The 18,099-nt window shown below is 39.7% G+C and overlaps 1 protein-coding gene across 2 annotated transcripts in view; it reads left to right on the top strand.

The window, feature by feature from the left end:
• Positions 1-18,099, top strand: part of LOC149168728 (Mitochondrial inner membrane translocase complex, subunit Tim44-related protein) — a 453,829-nt gene that overhangs the window by 376,848 nt on the left and 58,882 nt on the right. For both annotated transcript variants that reach the window (XM_089428390.1, XM_089428389.1), the window contains exon 11: positions 11,074-11,124. In XM_089428390.1, coding sequence (XP_089284516.1) covers positions 11,074-11,124 — 51 coding nt within the window. The remainder of the gene's footprint in view (positions 1-11,073; positions 11,125-18,099) is intronic.

The following is an 18,099-nucleotide window of genomic DNA, read 5'->3' as shown; positions in this document are numbered from 1 at the left end:
CAGTCACTGGAGGGCCTGCATGGGTGACGCAAAGAGGCCCAGTGATGACGCAGAGCAGTAGGAGCTGACGGAGAGGCTCTGGGAGCTGCGCTGAGGCCAGCAAGCCTGACACTGACACTGGGGGAAGCGCTGGAGAATTTTTTTCTCTGTTGGTTAAGCCAGTTTGGGACCTAGTTGTACTAAAGAATTGCTTAGTAATAAAATCCTTCTCTGTTGCACCAGTTTTCCCACATTGGGTTTTTTAGGGGACAATTGTCCAAAAATATCTGTGTTGATGTGTTGATTCTTGTGCTCGAGGCCCGAGTCTTGTTCCATTGCTGTCGCCACCTCCATCGACACCCTCGCGTGGAGGTTCTAGTTCTGGTCGTCGGTCTGTGCGGGAGACTCCTAGAAGACCACCACGACCTGCTTATACTCCTGGAGACTCTCGTGGCAAGGGCCACTTGTAGATTTACAGTTTACTTGTCTTTTTTAGTTTCTATTAGACTTTAGTTTTCATAACTGTTGAGTTTTTAGTCCTTGACTCTTGACTCTTGACTCTTTCATATCATTATGACATTATGATATTTTTGTAAACATTATATCACTGTGACAATGAAAATTTGAAGTTTGAAGTTGGGCCTTGGAAATTATAACTCATTGGTAATGATTGTGAATTATGAATATGATGCTTTGTGAAAGACTAAAGTTGTTTCATTTCATCTCATTATTCATGTTTCATTTTATAAATTTTTAACATTTCATATCATGTTAACAGTTAGAATTTAGGACTTAGAAATATCTTCGATATTACTTCTTGTAATGGTTAAACTTGGCTTACAAGTACAACTTTGGTGATCAATGATGATAAATGTTATTGAATTTTCAATTCTGAAAGCTTGAAGTTGAAACTTTAATATTGAATTTGATGAATCATGATTTATAAGACTCAATATGTTGCAGTTGTAATATGTATTTTACTAACTTGTGGACATGGTTGATGACGATTATAATTTCTAGATGATTGATGTGATATGGTTCAATGATCTATTTATGTTTTTTTTTTATGTTTTTTATGTCTATTTCATCATTCTACATGTTTTTGTTGACATATATGTATCAAAAATTAAAAAATAAAAAATATATATATATATATATATATATATATATATATATATATATATATATATATATATATATATATATATATATATATTTAAAAAATCGCTCCCGGATTCGCTCCCAAACCGGGAGCTTCTGAAAATTGTCGCTCCCGCTCCCGCTCCCGCTCCCAAGTAACATTGCTTGTGCATATGTTTGTTTTTGTATTATGTTGTGATATCTGCAGCATAATTTATTTTAATGTTTACTAAAGGGTTTCCATAAATAACTTATTGAGAAATAAGTGGGTAAAATAAATCGGTTGTTGCAGTGATAGAATTTTCACATGGTATTAGAGCAGGTAATCAAAGACAGGAAGGGAAAATCGATTATGGGTCGAGACCATGATGCGGAGGCATCTACGTCAAGAGACTCATGCAGATCTTCAGAAAATTGCACAAGAGACAATAATTTCCTTTTCTCCATGTTGGCTTCTAGGCTAGAAGAACAAGTGGCTTGTGTGACTAGCTATGCATCATCAGAGGTATGGTATATAGACAGTAGAGCCTCTTGGCATATGATGGGAATCTGGGAATATTTCTCAGATTATCAGGAGGAGAGGATGTACTTTCAGATCACCATGGGGAACAAGGCAAAGTGTACTGCAATAGGGAGGGGTACCATAGTTTTTCAAACAGAAACCGTGTTAAATTATGGTATTTTCTATGCTTATAACAATTTACTTATTTTTCTTATTATATTCCACAGATTAGCAATCACATATACATAAAGTAAAGTGCAGATAGAACATTAAACGATTGACAGTAAACATGCCAAGACAAGAGACACAAGATGTGGCGGCTAGCCAGGGACAAACCCCACAATGTGTGGGGAAACCCTTTGATCAAATCTTCGTTTATCTTCAATAATTCAGCAGAGAGAAACAATACAATAAATCTGATTTATATCAGCAGTAGCAAACCCTAGATCAACAACATCAGCATTAGTGACTTCATCATCAAACTAGGGTAGACGATATCTCACAAACTGACCGTCAGATTGGCTTGATTCCACCACCAAAAGTTGCGGCTTCCAAAGGAGGTTCAGATGAACCTACAACGTGGTTTAGATGAGGAGATCTTCTAGTCCACGCAGGTCAATCTTTACTTCTGTAGTTGCAGCTTCAGTTTCGGCAGCTTCCGGCTTCAAACTAGGGCAGTCGATATCTTGCAAACCGTCCATCGGATTGACTTGATTCCACCACCAAAAGTTGCGGCTTTCAGAGGAGGTTCAGATGAACCTACAACGCAATTCAGATGAGATCTTCTAGTCCACGTAGGTCAATCTTTACTTCTACAGTTGCAGCTTCAGTTTTGACAGCTTCCTTCAAACTAGGGCAGTCGATATCTTGCAAACTATTTGTCGGATTGACTTTATTCCACCACAAAAAGTTGTGGCTTTCAGAGGAGGTTCAAATGAACCTACAGTGCAGTTCAGATGAGGAGATCTTCTAGTCCACGCAGGTCAAACTTTACTTATGCAGTTGCAACTTCAGTTTCAGCAGCTCCCGGCTTCACATGTGTGAGAGAGAGACCCATTTCTGCGCAGTAGAGAAGAGACTCTTTTCTGTGCAGTAGAGAGAGAGAGATGTGATGAGATGAGTGAGTCCAAATGAGGAAAAGTCCTCCTATATTTATACACAACGTTGGTGTTTGAATAGATGCGACTGTTGGGCTTCTGAGCCTACATGAGTTGTAGGTTGGCTTGATAATAATTCCATAATCAAAATAAATTCATATCTCCATGAATACTTATCGGAATCGGATAGTCTTTATATCAATCCTACACTTCTCGACGAGAGGAATCTAATAAAAATATTATCAGCCATGAATAAGATGACCCACATGAAGTTTTGCCCTGGTTGCCAATTTTAACAAACCGGAGTGTGGTTCAATGTTCAATGTGCTGCATGTACTAGGATTGGGGATGAACTTACTTTCCGTGTGGCAACTTCAAATCAAAGGCTATGACGTTTTCTTCATCAAGGATAAAGTATACGTCAAACACCTGAGTTGGAAAAAGAAAGTGTAGATCGGGATCAAAAGTAACAGGTTGTACGAAGTACAACTAGAATCACCAATGGCACTAGTAGGCAGTCATGGAGACAAAGATTTCAACGAACTATCGCATAGAATAATGGGACATTTGCACCATGGGGTTCTAAGAATTCTCAGGAATGTTGTAATAAGAGTTTCGAATCTTAGTAGGGAACGAGATGATGTATGCAGAGGATGTGCTATAGGAAAGTATGCTAAAGCAACATTTCCTAGAAGTAAAAACAGGGCCAAGGGTGTACTAGGATTGATACACTCAGATATCTGCGGACCTATGTCCATTAAATCTCTTAGTGGTGCCGAGTACTTCCTTACCTTCATTGATGACCACTGAGGGAAAACCTGGATTTATTTTATGAAAACCAAGGACGAGGTTTTCTGTCGATTCAAAGAGTTCAAGGCTATGGTGGAGAATCTGACTGGAGAGAAAATAAAGGTTTTGCGCTCAAATAATGGTGGGGAGTATGTTGATAAGGACTTCACTGATTTTTGCGCTAAGGAGGGCATCAGAAGAGAGTGGACAACTCCTTACAATCCGGAGCAGAATGGAGTAGTAGAAGGGAAGAATAAGACTATCGTAGAAGCAGCTAGGGCCATGATGTATAATCAGGATATGCCAAAATTCTGTGGGTAGACTAATGCAACACGACAGTCTATATTCAAAATAGAACTCCTCATCGGGCATTGGGCAAGATTACTGTAGAGAAAGTCTTCACAGGGAAGACGCTTGAAGTCAATCATTTCAGGATATTTGGGAGCTTACAATATTGCTGGATACCCGAGGAAAAGAGGAAGAAGTTGAATCAAACTGCAGAGAAAGGGTATCTGGTGGGATATAGCGAGAACGCTAAGGCATACAGAATCTATATTCCAGGGAGCAGGAAGGTAGTAGTTCAACAATATGTGAAGTTTATGGAGGACAGGGCTTTCAGAAAATATCGAGAAATGCCTTCCGAGGAGCAATCAAAAGAGGGGTCGTTGGTCAAACCTCTTCAACCAACGGAAGTAAAGAATTCTTCCTCAAATTAGGAAGAATCATAGGAGGAGGAGGAGCTAACAGAAGCACTTGCTAGCAAAGGAAGAACGAATAGGGAATTTCATTAGATTCTGCGAGATGCAGATGATTTCATCGTTGCACCAAGGAACAATAAGAGGGAGCGAAAACAACCAGATAGATTTCAGGCATTTGTAATTCAGGATGGGGAGGCTGCCAGTTTTCAAGAGGCTGCTCAACATCAGGTTTGGTTAGATGCGATGGTAGAGGAGTACAACTCCATAATAACGAACGATGTCTAGGAGGTAGTGCCAAGGGCTCAAGACAGATCGGTGGTAGTTTTGAGATTGATCTACAAGATTAAATACGCTACAGACGACAGTGTGGAAAAATACAAAACCAAGTTTTTGGCTAAGGGTTATGCTCAAAAGGAAGTAATTGACTATGAAAAGACCTTTGCTCCATTAGCCAGGTATACATCTATTAGAACCGTGATATCTCTTGCAACATAGATGGGTTGGGAGATTCATCAGATGGATGTCAAAACAACATTTCTGAATGGGGTGATAGAAGAAGAGTTATACATTGAACAACCAGAAGGCTTTGAGACACATGAGAAGAAGTCTCATATATGTAGGTTGAAAAATGCCTTGTATGGGCTGAAACAGGCACCTAGAGAATGGTATGGTCGAATTAATGGCTACTTGCAGAAGATGGGATTTGTCAAAAGTGACACAAATCCAAATCTATACTATCTGGTTGTAGAGAATGAGCCTCTAATCCTAGAATTATATGTGGATGATCTCTCACTGACAGGATCATCTAGGCTTATTGGGGAATGCAAGAGGAATCTAGCCACAAAATTTGACATGAAGGATTTGGGACAGATGCATTATTTCCTGGGGTTGGAAGTTTGGCAGCAAAAGGTGGAGATCTTCCTTGGACAAGGGAGATATGCTACAGAAATTCTGAAGAGATTCAGGATGGAAGCTTGTAGACCCATGACTACTTCAATGATTTTCAACTGGAAGACAATTGATGCATCAGAAGAAAAGGATGTTGATCCCACCTTATGCAGGCAGCTCATAGGGTCCCTAATGTATCTGGTTAAGACCAGGCCAAACATTTGTTACGCTGTCAACACCCTCAGTTAGTTCATGGTGGAGCCGAAGAGGGCGCATTGGGCAGCAACGAAACATGTTCTCAGATATATATAGGGAACAGTCGATTATGGACTCTTGCACACCAGGATTAAGGATATTAGATTGAGTTGATTCACTGATGCAGATTGGGCTAGAAGTTTAGTAGATCGTAAAAGTACCTTTGGGTATTGTTTCAACATTGGATCAGGAATGACCTCTTGGTGCAGTAGGAAACAAAAGTCTGTAGCTTTGAGCTCAGCTAAGGCGGAATATATGGCTGCAAGAACAACTTCGTGCGAAGTCATATGGCTTAGAAAACTGCTTGTGAACCTATTAAGAAGAAAGATGGAAGCAACTAGGATCATGTGTGATAATCAAAGTTGCATCAAGTTGTCTGAGAATCCAGTGTTTCACGATCGGTCAAAGCATATTGATATCCGGTGTCACTTTGTCAAAGACTGTGTCCAACGAGGAGCTGTACAGTTGAGCTACACTCCTACAGGAGAACAAGTGGCAGGCATGCTCACCAAGGCCCTTGGAAGAACAAAGTTTGATTATTTCAGGGAAAAGATGGGGATGATAAAGAATCCATTTCAGTAGCAGAAATGGGGGTGATGTTGCAGTGCAGTAGCACAATGCAACATGATGAGAAGAGGTTGCAATGTAGATGCAGTGTTGGGAAGTAGGACCAACAATAGCACGAATGTAGAGGGAGTTGTAGCGCAAATGTAGTGTTGGGAGAAAGGACCAACAACAAAACGGATGCAGAGGGAGTTGCCGTATGGATGCAACAGTGGCAGAGGCAGAGCCATGGGCAGCAGTGCAGAGGATGTTGGCCGGGGAGGCCTAGCATCAGCACAGGTACCGGTGTTGTATAGTCAGAATGATGCTTAGTATGAAGTATTACTAGAGCATAGTCCTCGCTAAGAGGGAGTGTTGATTTGGGGTAACATGGAATGTCCTCTAGCCATGAAAATTGGTGGAGAAGCTAAAGCACTTGAGATCTCCAAGACCCAGAAATGGTTTGGGAAGATTCTAACCAGTTTGGGAGATATTAAAATAATTAATATTTTTAATGGAGTTCCTAAGTCTAAACTTATGAAAAATAAAATATTAATAGGTATAAATATAAAACTGGGTTAGAAGGTTCCAAAAGTCATGGATGAAGCCAAATCTAATCTTAGCCGTTGATTAGAGATTTAATCTCGATCGTTGAAGGACCAACAGGACAAGTATAAGAAGAAGCTTGAGGGTCAGTTGGAGAACATACTGAGGGAGACTAGTCAGTTCGATTTCTGGAGTGGGGTTAGCTGAGAAATTTGAACTAGTGGTCTGGAGAGCAACAAGAGGTAGTGGGTACGGAACAGAGAGTCAGGAACAACACCAGAAGACTAGCGCAGAGGTTGGAGAGGCAAACGCAGAGGCAGCAGATTGTGCAGTCACTGGAGGGCCTGTGTGGGTGACACAAAGAGGCTCAGTGCTGACACAGAGCAACAAGAGCTGACGCAGAGGGTTTGGGAGCTGCGCTGAGGCCAGCTAGCCTAATGCTGAGATTGGGAGAAGTGTTGGAGAATTTTTTTCTCTATTGGGTAAGCCAGTTTGGCACCCAGTTGTACTGAAGAATTGTTGAATAATAAAATCCTCGTCTACTGCACCGGTTTTCCCACATTGGGTTTTTCCGGGGACAATTGTCCAAAAATATGTGTTGTTGTGTTGATTCTTGTGAATATGTTTGCTTTTGTATTATGGTGTGATATTTGCAACATAATTTATTTTAATGTTTACTGAAGGGTTTTCATAAATAACTTATTGAGAAATAAGTAGGTAAAATAAATCAGTTGTTACAGTGATAGAATTTTCACAGTGATCGGGTCTAGATGCTGAAAGGAGCTCACTCCACCCTACCCGGTATGTGATTAGGGTCTAGGACCTCAGTCCACCCTTCTTGGTGTGTCATTAGGGTCCAAGACCTCACTCCACCGTTCCCGCTGTGATATTAGGCTTCTCCTCCAAGAGACACTCACTCAACTATGCCTGTTGAGTCCTCTAGGTCTCTTGCACCCATTCTCCCTTTCAGGAGAATGGCTGTTTGTGTTGCAGACAAATCGACACTCCCTCTCAATGAGAGGGGTGATCTCCACGAACCCTAGCTTGTCTTCGAAGTACACAAACTTGCCCCTTGGCAACGACTTGGGCAGAACATCAACTGTCTACTCATTAGTGGTGATGTACTTGAGCCTAATTGCTCTCCTTTGCACCATGTCATGGACGTAGAAGTGGGTGATCTCCACGAACCCTAGCTTGTCTTCGAAGTACACAAACTTGCCCCTTGGCAACGACTTGGGCAGAACATCAACTGTCTACTCATTAGTGGTGATGTACTTGAGCCTAATTGCTCTCCTTTGCACCATGTCATGGACGTAGAAGTACTTGATCTCAATATGCTTCGATTTTTCATGGAACACGAGATTCTATGAAAGCTTCACACAGCTTTGATTATCATAGCATATCACTGTCGATTCTAACTCTTGGGTGCATAGTCTTGCAAACAACTTTCAGAGCCATTTTTCTTCAGTACAAGCCTTATTGGGGACGGTGTACTCTGCTTCAGCAGTGATAAGTGTTATTCACCTCTGCTTCCTGCTCATCCATGATCTCATAGCGGATCCCAAACTGAAGAATACTCCTGTGGTACTCTTATTGTCTTCAACGCTTCTTGCCCAATCTGCATCTATATATCCCTTAAGCTGTACATCCGTGTTTGGAACATATTTCAGACCATAATTCACTATACCACGCAAATATCTTAGTATGTGCTTTGTTGCAGTCGAATGCTCACGTCTTGGTTCTATTTGGAACTGGTTCAAAGTGTTCACAGCAAAGCAAATGTCTAGCCTGGTGTTAACCAAATACATTAGCATACCAATCCGACGCATGTAGATAGATGGATCCTACCAATCCCCTCTATTGCACACCCAACATTGTTTCCAAGTTCCTCATGTAGCTCTAAATCTGGCTCTGGTAACTAGTGAACAAATCACATGATTGTATCATATGACAAGAAGCACCATTGTCCACAAACCACACACCCTCGACAATGATGCTGAAAATACAAGGCACCTATGAGAATTGGTGGGAAAATCGCTCAGCTACATGTATGTTGAAGCTGCTACTTGACTCCTCCCATTGCCCTTTTGTTCAAACTTTGACCTACATAGTGCCCAAATTTGTGTCATGCAAAGCATTTGAATTTGATCATGTTCTTCTTCTCTCCAGCTCCTAATGCACTCTTTCCTCTTGTGCTCTTTCCCCCCTTTCCCTTCCTTGCATGACTTGCAAGGGCAAGGTTCTCATCATCACCCCTAGAGTTGCTCCCATGAAGAGGCTCTTGTCGAATCTCCTGTATGAAGTCATCCCACAACCTCTCCTTGTTGGATAGATTTTCTTGTGCTATGATCCTTTTGACAGAGGATGCCCATAGCTTGGAAAAGTGATTTAGGTCTGTCTTCACCATCTCCTCATTTGAGAGTTTCTCCCCAACTGCGACCGACTCGTCTTGAACATGTCTGGTCCTGGTGAGATATGTAGCAATTGTATCTGATCTTGAACATATTGGTGCCCTCGAGTTTCTCCCTCAACACCATTATTCTGTTTGCACTATTGCTTTGATATAGCTTAGTCAAAGCCTCCCACATTTCCCTGGCAATTTCTTGATGGAGAGATAGGGCTCACATGATCCTTCACCCCATCCAGGATAATTCTCCTGGCCTTCACATATTTTTGTTTAAAAATGACCAGTTCTGCAACATTAGCAAGATGAGTGAAAGTGCTACCCACAAACTCCCAAATCCCATTCGCCATTAACACTAATGCTATCCTCTCCTTCCAGGGACTGTAGTTGGACGCCCATTCTAACCAGTGTTCATATCTCAAACCTGTTGTGGCCATTCTTGCAAACCACAAGTCAAATAACTAGAAACTTTTGAAAATATACTGCTGGAAAAAAATCAAGTTTGTTGGTATAAATCCTTGTGACTGCTTGATCTTCCCCATATGTTTGAACTTTGTACTATGTAGTGTTCTGATACCATGTTAACTTTTAATACTGGGTCTGATTTATTTCTCTCCACATTTGTTTTATACCCCAAAAAATGTTTATGCTCAAATAAATTCTGAAATTGCTGGAAAATAAATACGTTCGTATTTATAAATTCACAATAAAATTATGCAATGGAAATTAATAAAAAAAACCGACAACAAGACAGCAGGAATTTTCTACCTACAAATCTTCCTTCACTTTTATTAATCTGGAAAAATCAGGGTCTTGATGCACAGAAATACACAGAAGTTACAACAATAAATTGAAATTGGAAATGGCCCTCTGTATTATTGGCCAAAGGGGAATTCGGCCTGTGTAAGGTAAATTGGCCCTGGCAAATCTTGGCCTCTGCTTGCATATTGTGGCCCTCCTGACTGTATGGTCTGTCAACTAGAAGTCTCCGCCCTCTAGCTGAAACTCGGCCTTCAAGTCTCAGTCCTCTTGCAACCTCGGCCTCCTTGCAACCTAGCTGGAAAACTTGGCCTTCACCCATAGTCTCGGCCTGCTAAAAGAATTTGACCTCTCTCCTCCAAGCCTTGGCCTCCTCTAATTTCTCTTCTAGAAGAGCCTTGCTGCACACTTTCTTCTTCTCTTCACTAAGCCTCTCAATCCTTGAGAATATCTCTTCCTCAATCACAATGTGCCTTTCACCTCTCCCCTAGGCTTATTTTATAATTTCGTCTTGGGCTAAATCCCTAATCCTCAATCTTGAAAGTGATAGACGGTTAGGATTAATTCCTAGTGCACTTAGATCAATGATAGAGATTAGATCTAAGTCTAAGTCACTTAAATAATTAAATTATTTATCCTTAGAAACTTAGCCCAATAGCCAACATTAATCATTTAAGTTAATGTGTTTTTCCTAAGTTGAACTTAGGAAAGAAATCATAATAAAACTTGCTCTTCTCATTGTCTCAAGCAAGCAGACACCTAAAGAGGGAATTTGACATCTTCTACATGCTAAGCCACCAAGCCTATGCAGAAGCACCTGTATGAGCTAATAACATCAACATTGAGTTTATTAAGAATTAGAACATGGAAATATTTAAATACAACATGAAGGGATAAGGCATTAGCATTGGTTTTATACATAGCAGATCAATAGATATGAAAATGCTAGGTACACACCGTCAACTTTATAGAATCATGAATAGACAAATGCTGGATCTGTTGGGTAGGAATATGATGTTGAAGGTGCTGAGGAGAGAACACTAGTTTTATGCAATGGAGGGAGTTCCCTTGTTGTGAATGGTTGTGCAAGTATCAATGAATGTAATGATGATTTTAAATGGGAGTAGAAGTTGACAATAACCTAATAGAAACTAGTCATTCTACTTTAGAAAAAAATGCCTATGATATTCCTTGATGTGTTGAATTGATCCAGAACACAAAAAATATAGTTAACGATTTAGTACACTTTACATTAGAGGTTAATATCTTGTAAAGTACTATAATTGTGCTTTCATTGACCTGTGCTTCATTTCAGTTATTATTCTATTGTATGTTGACCAATGCTAGTGAATGGTTTTTTGTTATAGTAAATGTCACGTCAATAGGTTTTTTGTGATGTTCATTTCATGTTTATGTATGGTATCTGTTTTGTACAGAAATAATAATTCTTACATTTGATGTTGATATTTACAGAAGTTTGCAGCATATGACCTAAAAGGAAGCCTCATAACTGAAGATTCAAAGGTATGTTGAATTATGGCATTGGTGTTCTTGAGCTTTAAGAAAATTTATTGCATACAAACATCTGAACACTAGTAGACCATCTTCTCTTTTTTTCATATTTGAAAAAAAGTTAGATTATAGAAAGAGGTACGATGACCAAGCAACAAAACTAAAAGACTTTACTAGTAAAGCAAGTTTGTTGTTTTAAATTGCCATTTGAAACAATCAAGATGATTGGACAAATGTAAGTTTGGATGATATTGGCACTGGTCTGATATCCACACTAGCTGTTCTACATATCTGTTTGCAGTTGTAAGTATTAGAGATATTTTACAATTTTATTTATAATATCATAAAATTATGCACAACTGTAATGTTTACCTACATTTCCCTTCATTCATATTACCGTTCACTGAATCCATCACATAGAGTTCATTAATAGACATGATATAAATTAATTTCAAACTTTTAAACTCAATCTTCAAGGTCTCAAGTGTCAAAATTACTCCAAAATATACTAGATGACAAAAAACAAATATCAGAGTTCAAACATATATGGAAATCTATGCATAGAAATATAAACATGTGTCAAGGCTCAACTTCATACATAATGCAAGAATCAAAATCCCAAACTTCAAATTCAAAGTTCAAGTATTCCACATTCTAGCATCTGTTTAGGGCCAAGGGTGTAGGCTCCCAGAATCTAGAGATTAGGACTACCTAATAGGTTACTTCCCACCTGCCCTGGTTGTCGTAGTTTGTGGTAGATGTCTACTTTGGGCTTTGGGCTTCCTTTCCTCTCTTCCCTAGGGCTTTCTTATCCAAGACTTATAGTTATAGTCTTCTAGAGTTTACATACCCTATATCTTGCAAATTATGCTGTTGTAGTCGATATAGATGGGAAAATTCCTCAAATCCATATGAAATTGTATTCAACATAAACAATTGTCCAAAAATTGAAGTGAAAAGAATGTGCTATAGAGTACCTATGCCACTGCATATGTGATGAATTCGTCAACAAGGAGATTGCCCCTTCAACTGTAATGTCAGAATACTTCATGAATGTCTTCAACGAACTCACTCCATCAACCTATCCTCAATAATAACGAAGTGTTAAGTGTGCTCTCTTCAGAATACATTAATGATAGTGATCACATTCTTCATTTTATTTTTTACTGTCTTGATATGCAAAGAATAGAAACCATTCTTCTCAGGAGTATATGGTGTTGTAGTCTCCCTCTTAATGCCAGCCTCTTTGCAAAAGGCATGGAACTCATTGGATTCATACTCAGTCCCATTATCAATCCTTAAAATCTTGATCTTATTTTCGGTTTGATTCTCAATCAAGGCATTGAAGTGACGAAACCAAGTGAACACTTCATCCTTGTTTTTCAAGACGTATATCCAAGTCTTGCAATAACAATCATCTGTTAAAGTGAAGTAATATAAATATCCTCCCAAGGAGTTCACAGGCATCATACCAAATATGTCTGAGCAAACCAACTGCAATATATCAGAGGTCTTGCTTTGGCTTGAAGGGAATGGTCCCCTTTTGAGCTTCCCTTCGACACATCTAGGACATACACCTTCTTGGTCTAATTTGAACTCGGGCATCCCGGTCACCATTTTTTTCACGTCGAGTAGAGCTTTATAATGAAGGTGAGCAAACCTCCAATGCCATAGTTCAGATTGAAGAGATGTGTCACAAGACATGACACCCAGCGACTTACTACGACCTGATATAATGAATCCACTGGAAACCCAAGAGTGAAAGCATCTTTAAAGTTCTTTTTCCATACATGTACCTTGCCATCGATGAAGGCCACATTGAAGCATTTGTCTTCCATTGCCGAAATGGACACCGGGTTCTTTTTGAGAGCAAGTACATATAGGACTTCTTGTAAACGGATTGTATTTCCCTGATTCATTTGAAGAGTGACATTCCCTACGCATTTCACCGGATATTTTGTGTTGTCCCCAAGAACAATTTCCAGGTTGGTCTCCTTCTCTATCAGATTAGAGAGAGCTTCTTTGTAACCTGTGAAGTGCTTTGAGGCACCATTATTAATAAGCCAATTTCTCAGTGAGTCTGGGCGAGCAGTAGTAGAGAGGGCCATTGGTAGAAAATATTCATCTTGCTTATTGTTAACAACATTAGATTCATACCTAGAGTTTCTTGCCTTCTTGAAGGGTTGTCCTCTTCCTTGATTTTCGACATTTCTTTTACCTCTGCCATTGGACCTACCATTCCTTTGATTGCCTTGAGAGTGATTTTGGTCATCGACATGGTGTGAGTCCCTTTTATCAGGGCACTCCCTCGCATAGTGGCCCATTTTGTTGCAATTGTAACATCGTCCTTTTCTTCCACCCTTCGGTTCAGCCTTTCCTTTGGCTTTAGCCCCGGAATGGTTTCTTCTTTTAGAATGAGAAGAAAAGGCAGAGGGATTGCCTTTAAGTGCGGGTAGTTCTTGCTCTTCCATCCTTGTTTCTTCTTGAATGCATCTTGCTTTCAATTCTTCAAATCCAGGAATTACGTTATTGTTGAGAAGAGTAGTCTTGAATATATACCATTCAAGTGGCAGCCCTCCGAGAGTTGTGATAGTCATTTCCCTGTCATGAACTACTTCTCCAATAGATAGGAGATCATTCTTGATCTCGGTGATCCTTAAGAAATATGCTCGCATGCTCTCATCTTTGCCCTTCTTAATTTCCTTCAGCTTATTTCTAAGGAACAAAACTTGATTTGTATAATTAACTTTAAATAAACTCACCAGTCTATCGTAGATTTCCTTGGAGGTGGTCCGCTTGGAAACATAGGCCACCAGGCGCTTATCGATAACAGTGTTGTGAAAATCGCAATAATATCGCGATAAAATGAAATAATCGCCATTTTTTCACTGTCCCGATAAAATCGCGATAACTATACGAAATAATCCCCGGAAAATTTTTTTGCCGATTTTTATTGAAATTATAGCGATAATTTCGATTTTATCGTGATAAAAACGGAAAAAATCGTGGGGCTTCACGGCAGCGAGGTTTTATAACGTTTTTTTGGTTTTTTTATGAGCTCATTTGGACAGTCACGCGCGGAGGGCAGAGGAGAGCTGGGTGACCAAGCTGGAGAGGGTTTTTAGCTAAATCTAAGTGCTTAGAGGAGAAAATCAAGAGGAGACCACTGATTTCTCCATAGAAATGGTATGTGGATTAATTTGTTTTTGATTTCATTGTTTAAAAACATTGTTTTTGTATGTTTTTCATTGTTTTTGGTTGGGTAACTTGGTATGGGCACCATTTTTCTTTTGTTTTTAAAGATTTTTTTGTATTTCTTCATTGTTTTTGGTTGGGTAACTTGGTATGACTATGGGAACCAATTTTTTTTTTTGTTTCAATGTTTTTAAATATTGTTTATGTATTTTTCATTGTTTTTGCCATTTGGTTGGGTAACTTGTGTTTGAAACTTTGAACTTTGGAATGGTTGTTTTAGGTTGGGTAACTTGGATTTTCAATGTACAATGTTAAAAAGTAAAAATTAAAATACTAAATTGTAAATTTGTAACTTGTAATTTTGTAAATGCTAAATTGTAATCCTTATTTTCCCATAGGTTCACAACTATACCAAAACACCATTCAAGAGTCAAGACTTCAAGTTTGCAACTTCAAGTTCAAAAACAAACATGCCAAGGAAATTGGATCCTTTCTGGGAATATGGTGTACCTGATTCTCCGAATGATAGACTAAACTTGAGTTGCCAGTTGTGTGGCCACCCTATGTCTGGGGGAGTGTACGGGTTGAAGTCTCACCTTGCAAAAATCCCTGGAAAAGATGTGGGGCCTTGTACAAATACAAACCCTGAACTTATCCAAAGAGCCATGAGAGCATTGGAAGAATTAGAGCAGACTAGAGAGGCCAAAGAAGAACTCAAAAGGCAACTAAAAAGGTCAGCGGAAGGAAGTTGGCCAAGTGGCACTGGTTCTACTGCAGCATCAACCAATCCGGTAGTTGCCACATCATTTTTTGTCCCTCGAACCACACCTGGTTCACAGCCATCTATCGGTTCAACGCTAAAAAGAACTGAGAAAGAATAAGTTGACAAGTTGCTGGCAAAATTTCTCGTCTGGAGTGATATTCCTTTCAGCATTGTAAGGAATAATCCATTTTTCCAACCTACTATTGATGCTATTGTCAGTGTTGGCCCAGGGTACAAAATCCCTTCTTATCTTGATTTCAGAGGCCGAATTCTTCAAAATGAAAAGCGTGACTGCACCCAAATATTGGAGGAATTTAGAGCATCATGGGCACAAACAGGATGCACTGTTATGTCAGATGGTTGGACTGACCAAAAGGGGAGAACCCTTATAAACTTCTTGGTTAGTTGTCCCAAGGGGACTATGTTTATCAAATCTGTTGATGCATCTGCACAAATCAAAGATGCAAGAACTTTATGTGATTTGCTAGATGTGTTTATTTTGGAGGTTGGTGAACAACATGTTGTCCAAGTCATAACGGACAATGCTGCAAATTATGTTGTTGCTGGCAGGATGCTTATGGACAGGCATCCTACTTTATTTTGGACACCTTGTGCTGCCCGCTGTATTGATTTGATGTTGGGGAACATAGGGAAAATTCCTTTTGTCAAAGATATTGTTGATTCATCCAAAAGCATTACAAAATTTATATATAACCATACATCTGTGCTTAGCTTGATGAGAAGATTCACCAACAACAAAGAGTTGGTGCGCCCCGCCATTACACAGTTTTCCACCAGTTTCATAGCTTTTCAATCCCTCTTGAATTCTATGTGGGATGTGAAGAGAATGTTTCTTTCAGAGGAGTGGCGTGCTTTGCCAATGAGCCGCAAACCAGAAGGAGAGTTCATATGCAGACTAGTTTCATACTAGGAAGACTTCTGGGCGGGAGTGCAGGAGGTGTGCGTCGTTACTGAACCTTTGGGCTATTTGTATGAGGCCATGGACAGGGCCAAAGAAGCCATTCAGGCCTACTATGATAGTAAGGGAGATGATAGGTTTCAGAGACAACTCCTCCTATGGGGAGTGATTGATGAGCGATAGAACAACACACTCCATCGTCCCATTCATGCTGCTGGGCTTTTCCTGAACCCTGCATTTTCTTACGCATGTGGGTTTGATTTTGATTTTGAGATCATGGATGGATTCTTATCCCGTGTCCAGAAGATGGTGCGATCTCCAGAACAACGTATAGAGATCTCTAAACAAATTGAGACATATAGGATGGCAGGTGGCACATTTGGCTTTGAGATGGCTGTCACTGATAGGACGATTAAAATGCCAGGTATTTTTTAGTTTGTAACTTTGTTTCAAATTTCATTGTCTGTTCAAATTCCATGTTTTTCTTATGTTTATTTAAAATTTTATTTGGAATTTTGTTGTAGATACATGGTGGAAAATGTATGGTGGCAGGGTACCTCTTCTGCAAAAGTTTGCCATTCGCATCCTCAGCCAAACATGTAGCTCCTCAGGATGTGAGCGCAACTGGAGTGTATTTGAAAAAATACACAACAAGAAGCGCAACAAGTTAACACTTAAACATTTAAAATATTGCAAATTTCCAAATAAATTTTTGAATTCATTAAAAAATATATTTTTTTTAATTATTAATTATTATCTCATGATCTTTGTACAGGTTGGAGTCCCAACGACTGAATGACATGGTCTACGTCTACTACAATCTTCGATTGTGGGTGAGGCAACTTGAGAGGACACCTGATGTGGATGCCATCTCATTGGATGGGATTGACACCACTGCTGCATGGAGGGTTGAGGCCGAGAGGCCTCTCGTGGAGTCTACTGATGATTGGTTAGTGCAGGATGTAGTGGAGGGGGAGGAGGAGCAAGAGGAGGAGCAGAAGGAGCAAGAGTTGGAGGAGGAGGTGACACCACCTGCCCGGGCTACCACTGCCACCAGTAGAGGACGTGGTCTACCTCCTATAGCTCCTACTTCTAGTTCTTCAGCTTCTAGAGCACATCAGACTCCACTGCCATCTCCACCAGCATGGGCACCAACATCTACATCTAAAGGGAAAGGGAAAGCTGTGGCATTTTCCCGCAAGAGGGGCAGAGGAAATCAATAGGATTAGACTTTAGTTATTTTCTTCATTTTATTGTATATGACATTATGACATGATGAGATACATTATCATATTTTTTGTTGATATTTTGAGGCTGAGTTGGGACTCAGGAGTCAGGACTTACTATTCAAGACATGTTTCAATGTTATGCGTGATTTTAGCACTAGAAATGATATTAAACATCTTATATATTAGTTCTTTTATCATATTAATGTGTCAATGTATTTATTTTATGTTGTAGATGGTTTAGATATTAAAAAAATTGAAAAAAAATGAATTTTTTTGTACCAGACGATTATTTACTGATAATTTCCCGATAATTCTGATTTTTTCCTCGCGCTGATATTATCCCGATAACGATTAATGCAACATTGGTCAATAGAGTCTCGGATGATATTCTTTTCTTTGACTTCTCCCTTGGTCCACTTGCTTTTGGTAGCAGCGAATGCATTTGATGGAGGCGCAACAATATTGCCTCTCACATGGTCCAACACTTCCTGATCTTCTAAAGTCAGATCGAGAGACATCTTCCATCCGTGATAGTCAGAGTTCTCACGAAGCTTGTTTTCGGCGGGGAGGAGCATTGAGGACCCCATGAAGTTTTTAGGATAGCCTTGCCAACCTTCGGTGATTTCTCTTGCTCTTGCTCTTGCTTGGGCTTTGTCTTCACCTTAGCTCTGATACCATGTTAAATTATGGTATGTTCTATGCTTAGAACAATTTACTTCAAATCTTTTTTATTAGCCACTGTTTAGCAATCACATAAACATAAAGTAAAGTGCAGATATAACATTAAACGATCGACAGAAAACAAGCCAAGGCAAGAGACACAAGATGTGGCGGCTAGCCAGGGACAAACCCCAATGCAGGGAAACCATTTGATCAATTCT

The sequence above is a fragment of the Pinus tabuliformis genome, chromosome 4_2 (assembly GCF_031772625.1).
Source record: "Pinus tabuliformis cultivar Carrire ecotype Pingquan chromosome 4_2, CPIR1, whole genome shotgun sequence".
In the NCBI taxonomy this organism is placed as follows: Eukaryota; Viridiplantae; Streptophyta; class Pinopsida; order Pinales; family Pinaceae; genus Pinus; species Pinus tabuliformis.
The sequence above is the reverse complement of the archived record's forward strand: the minus strand, read 5'-3'. Positions and strand labels throughout refer to the sequence as shown.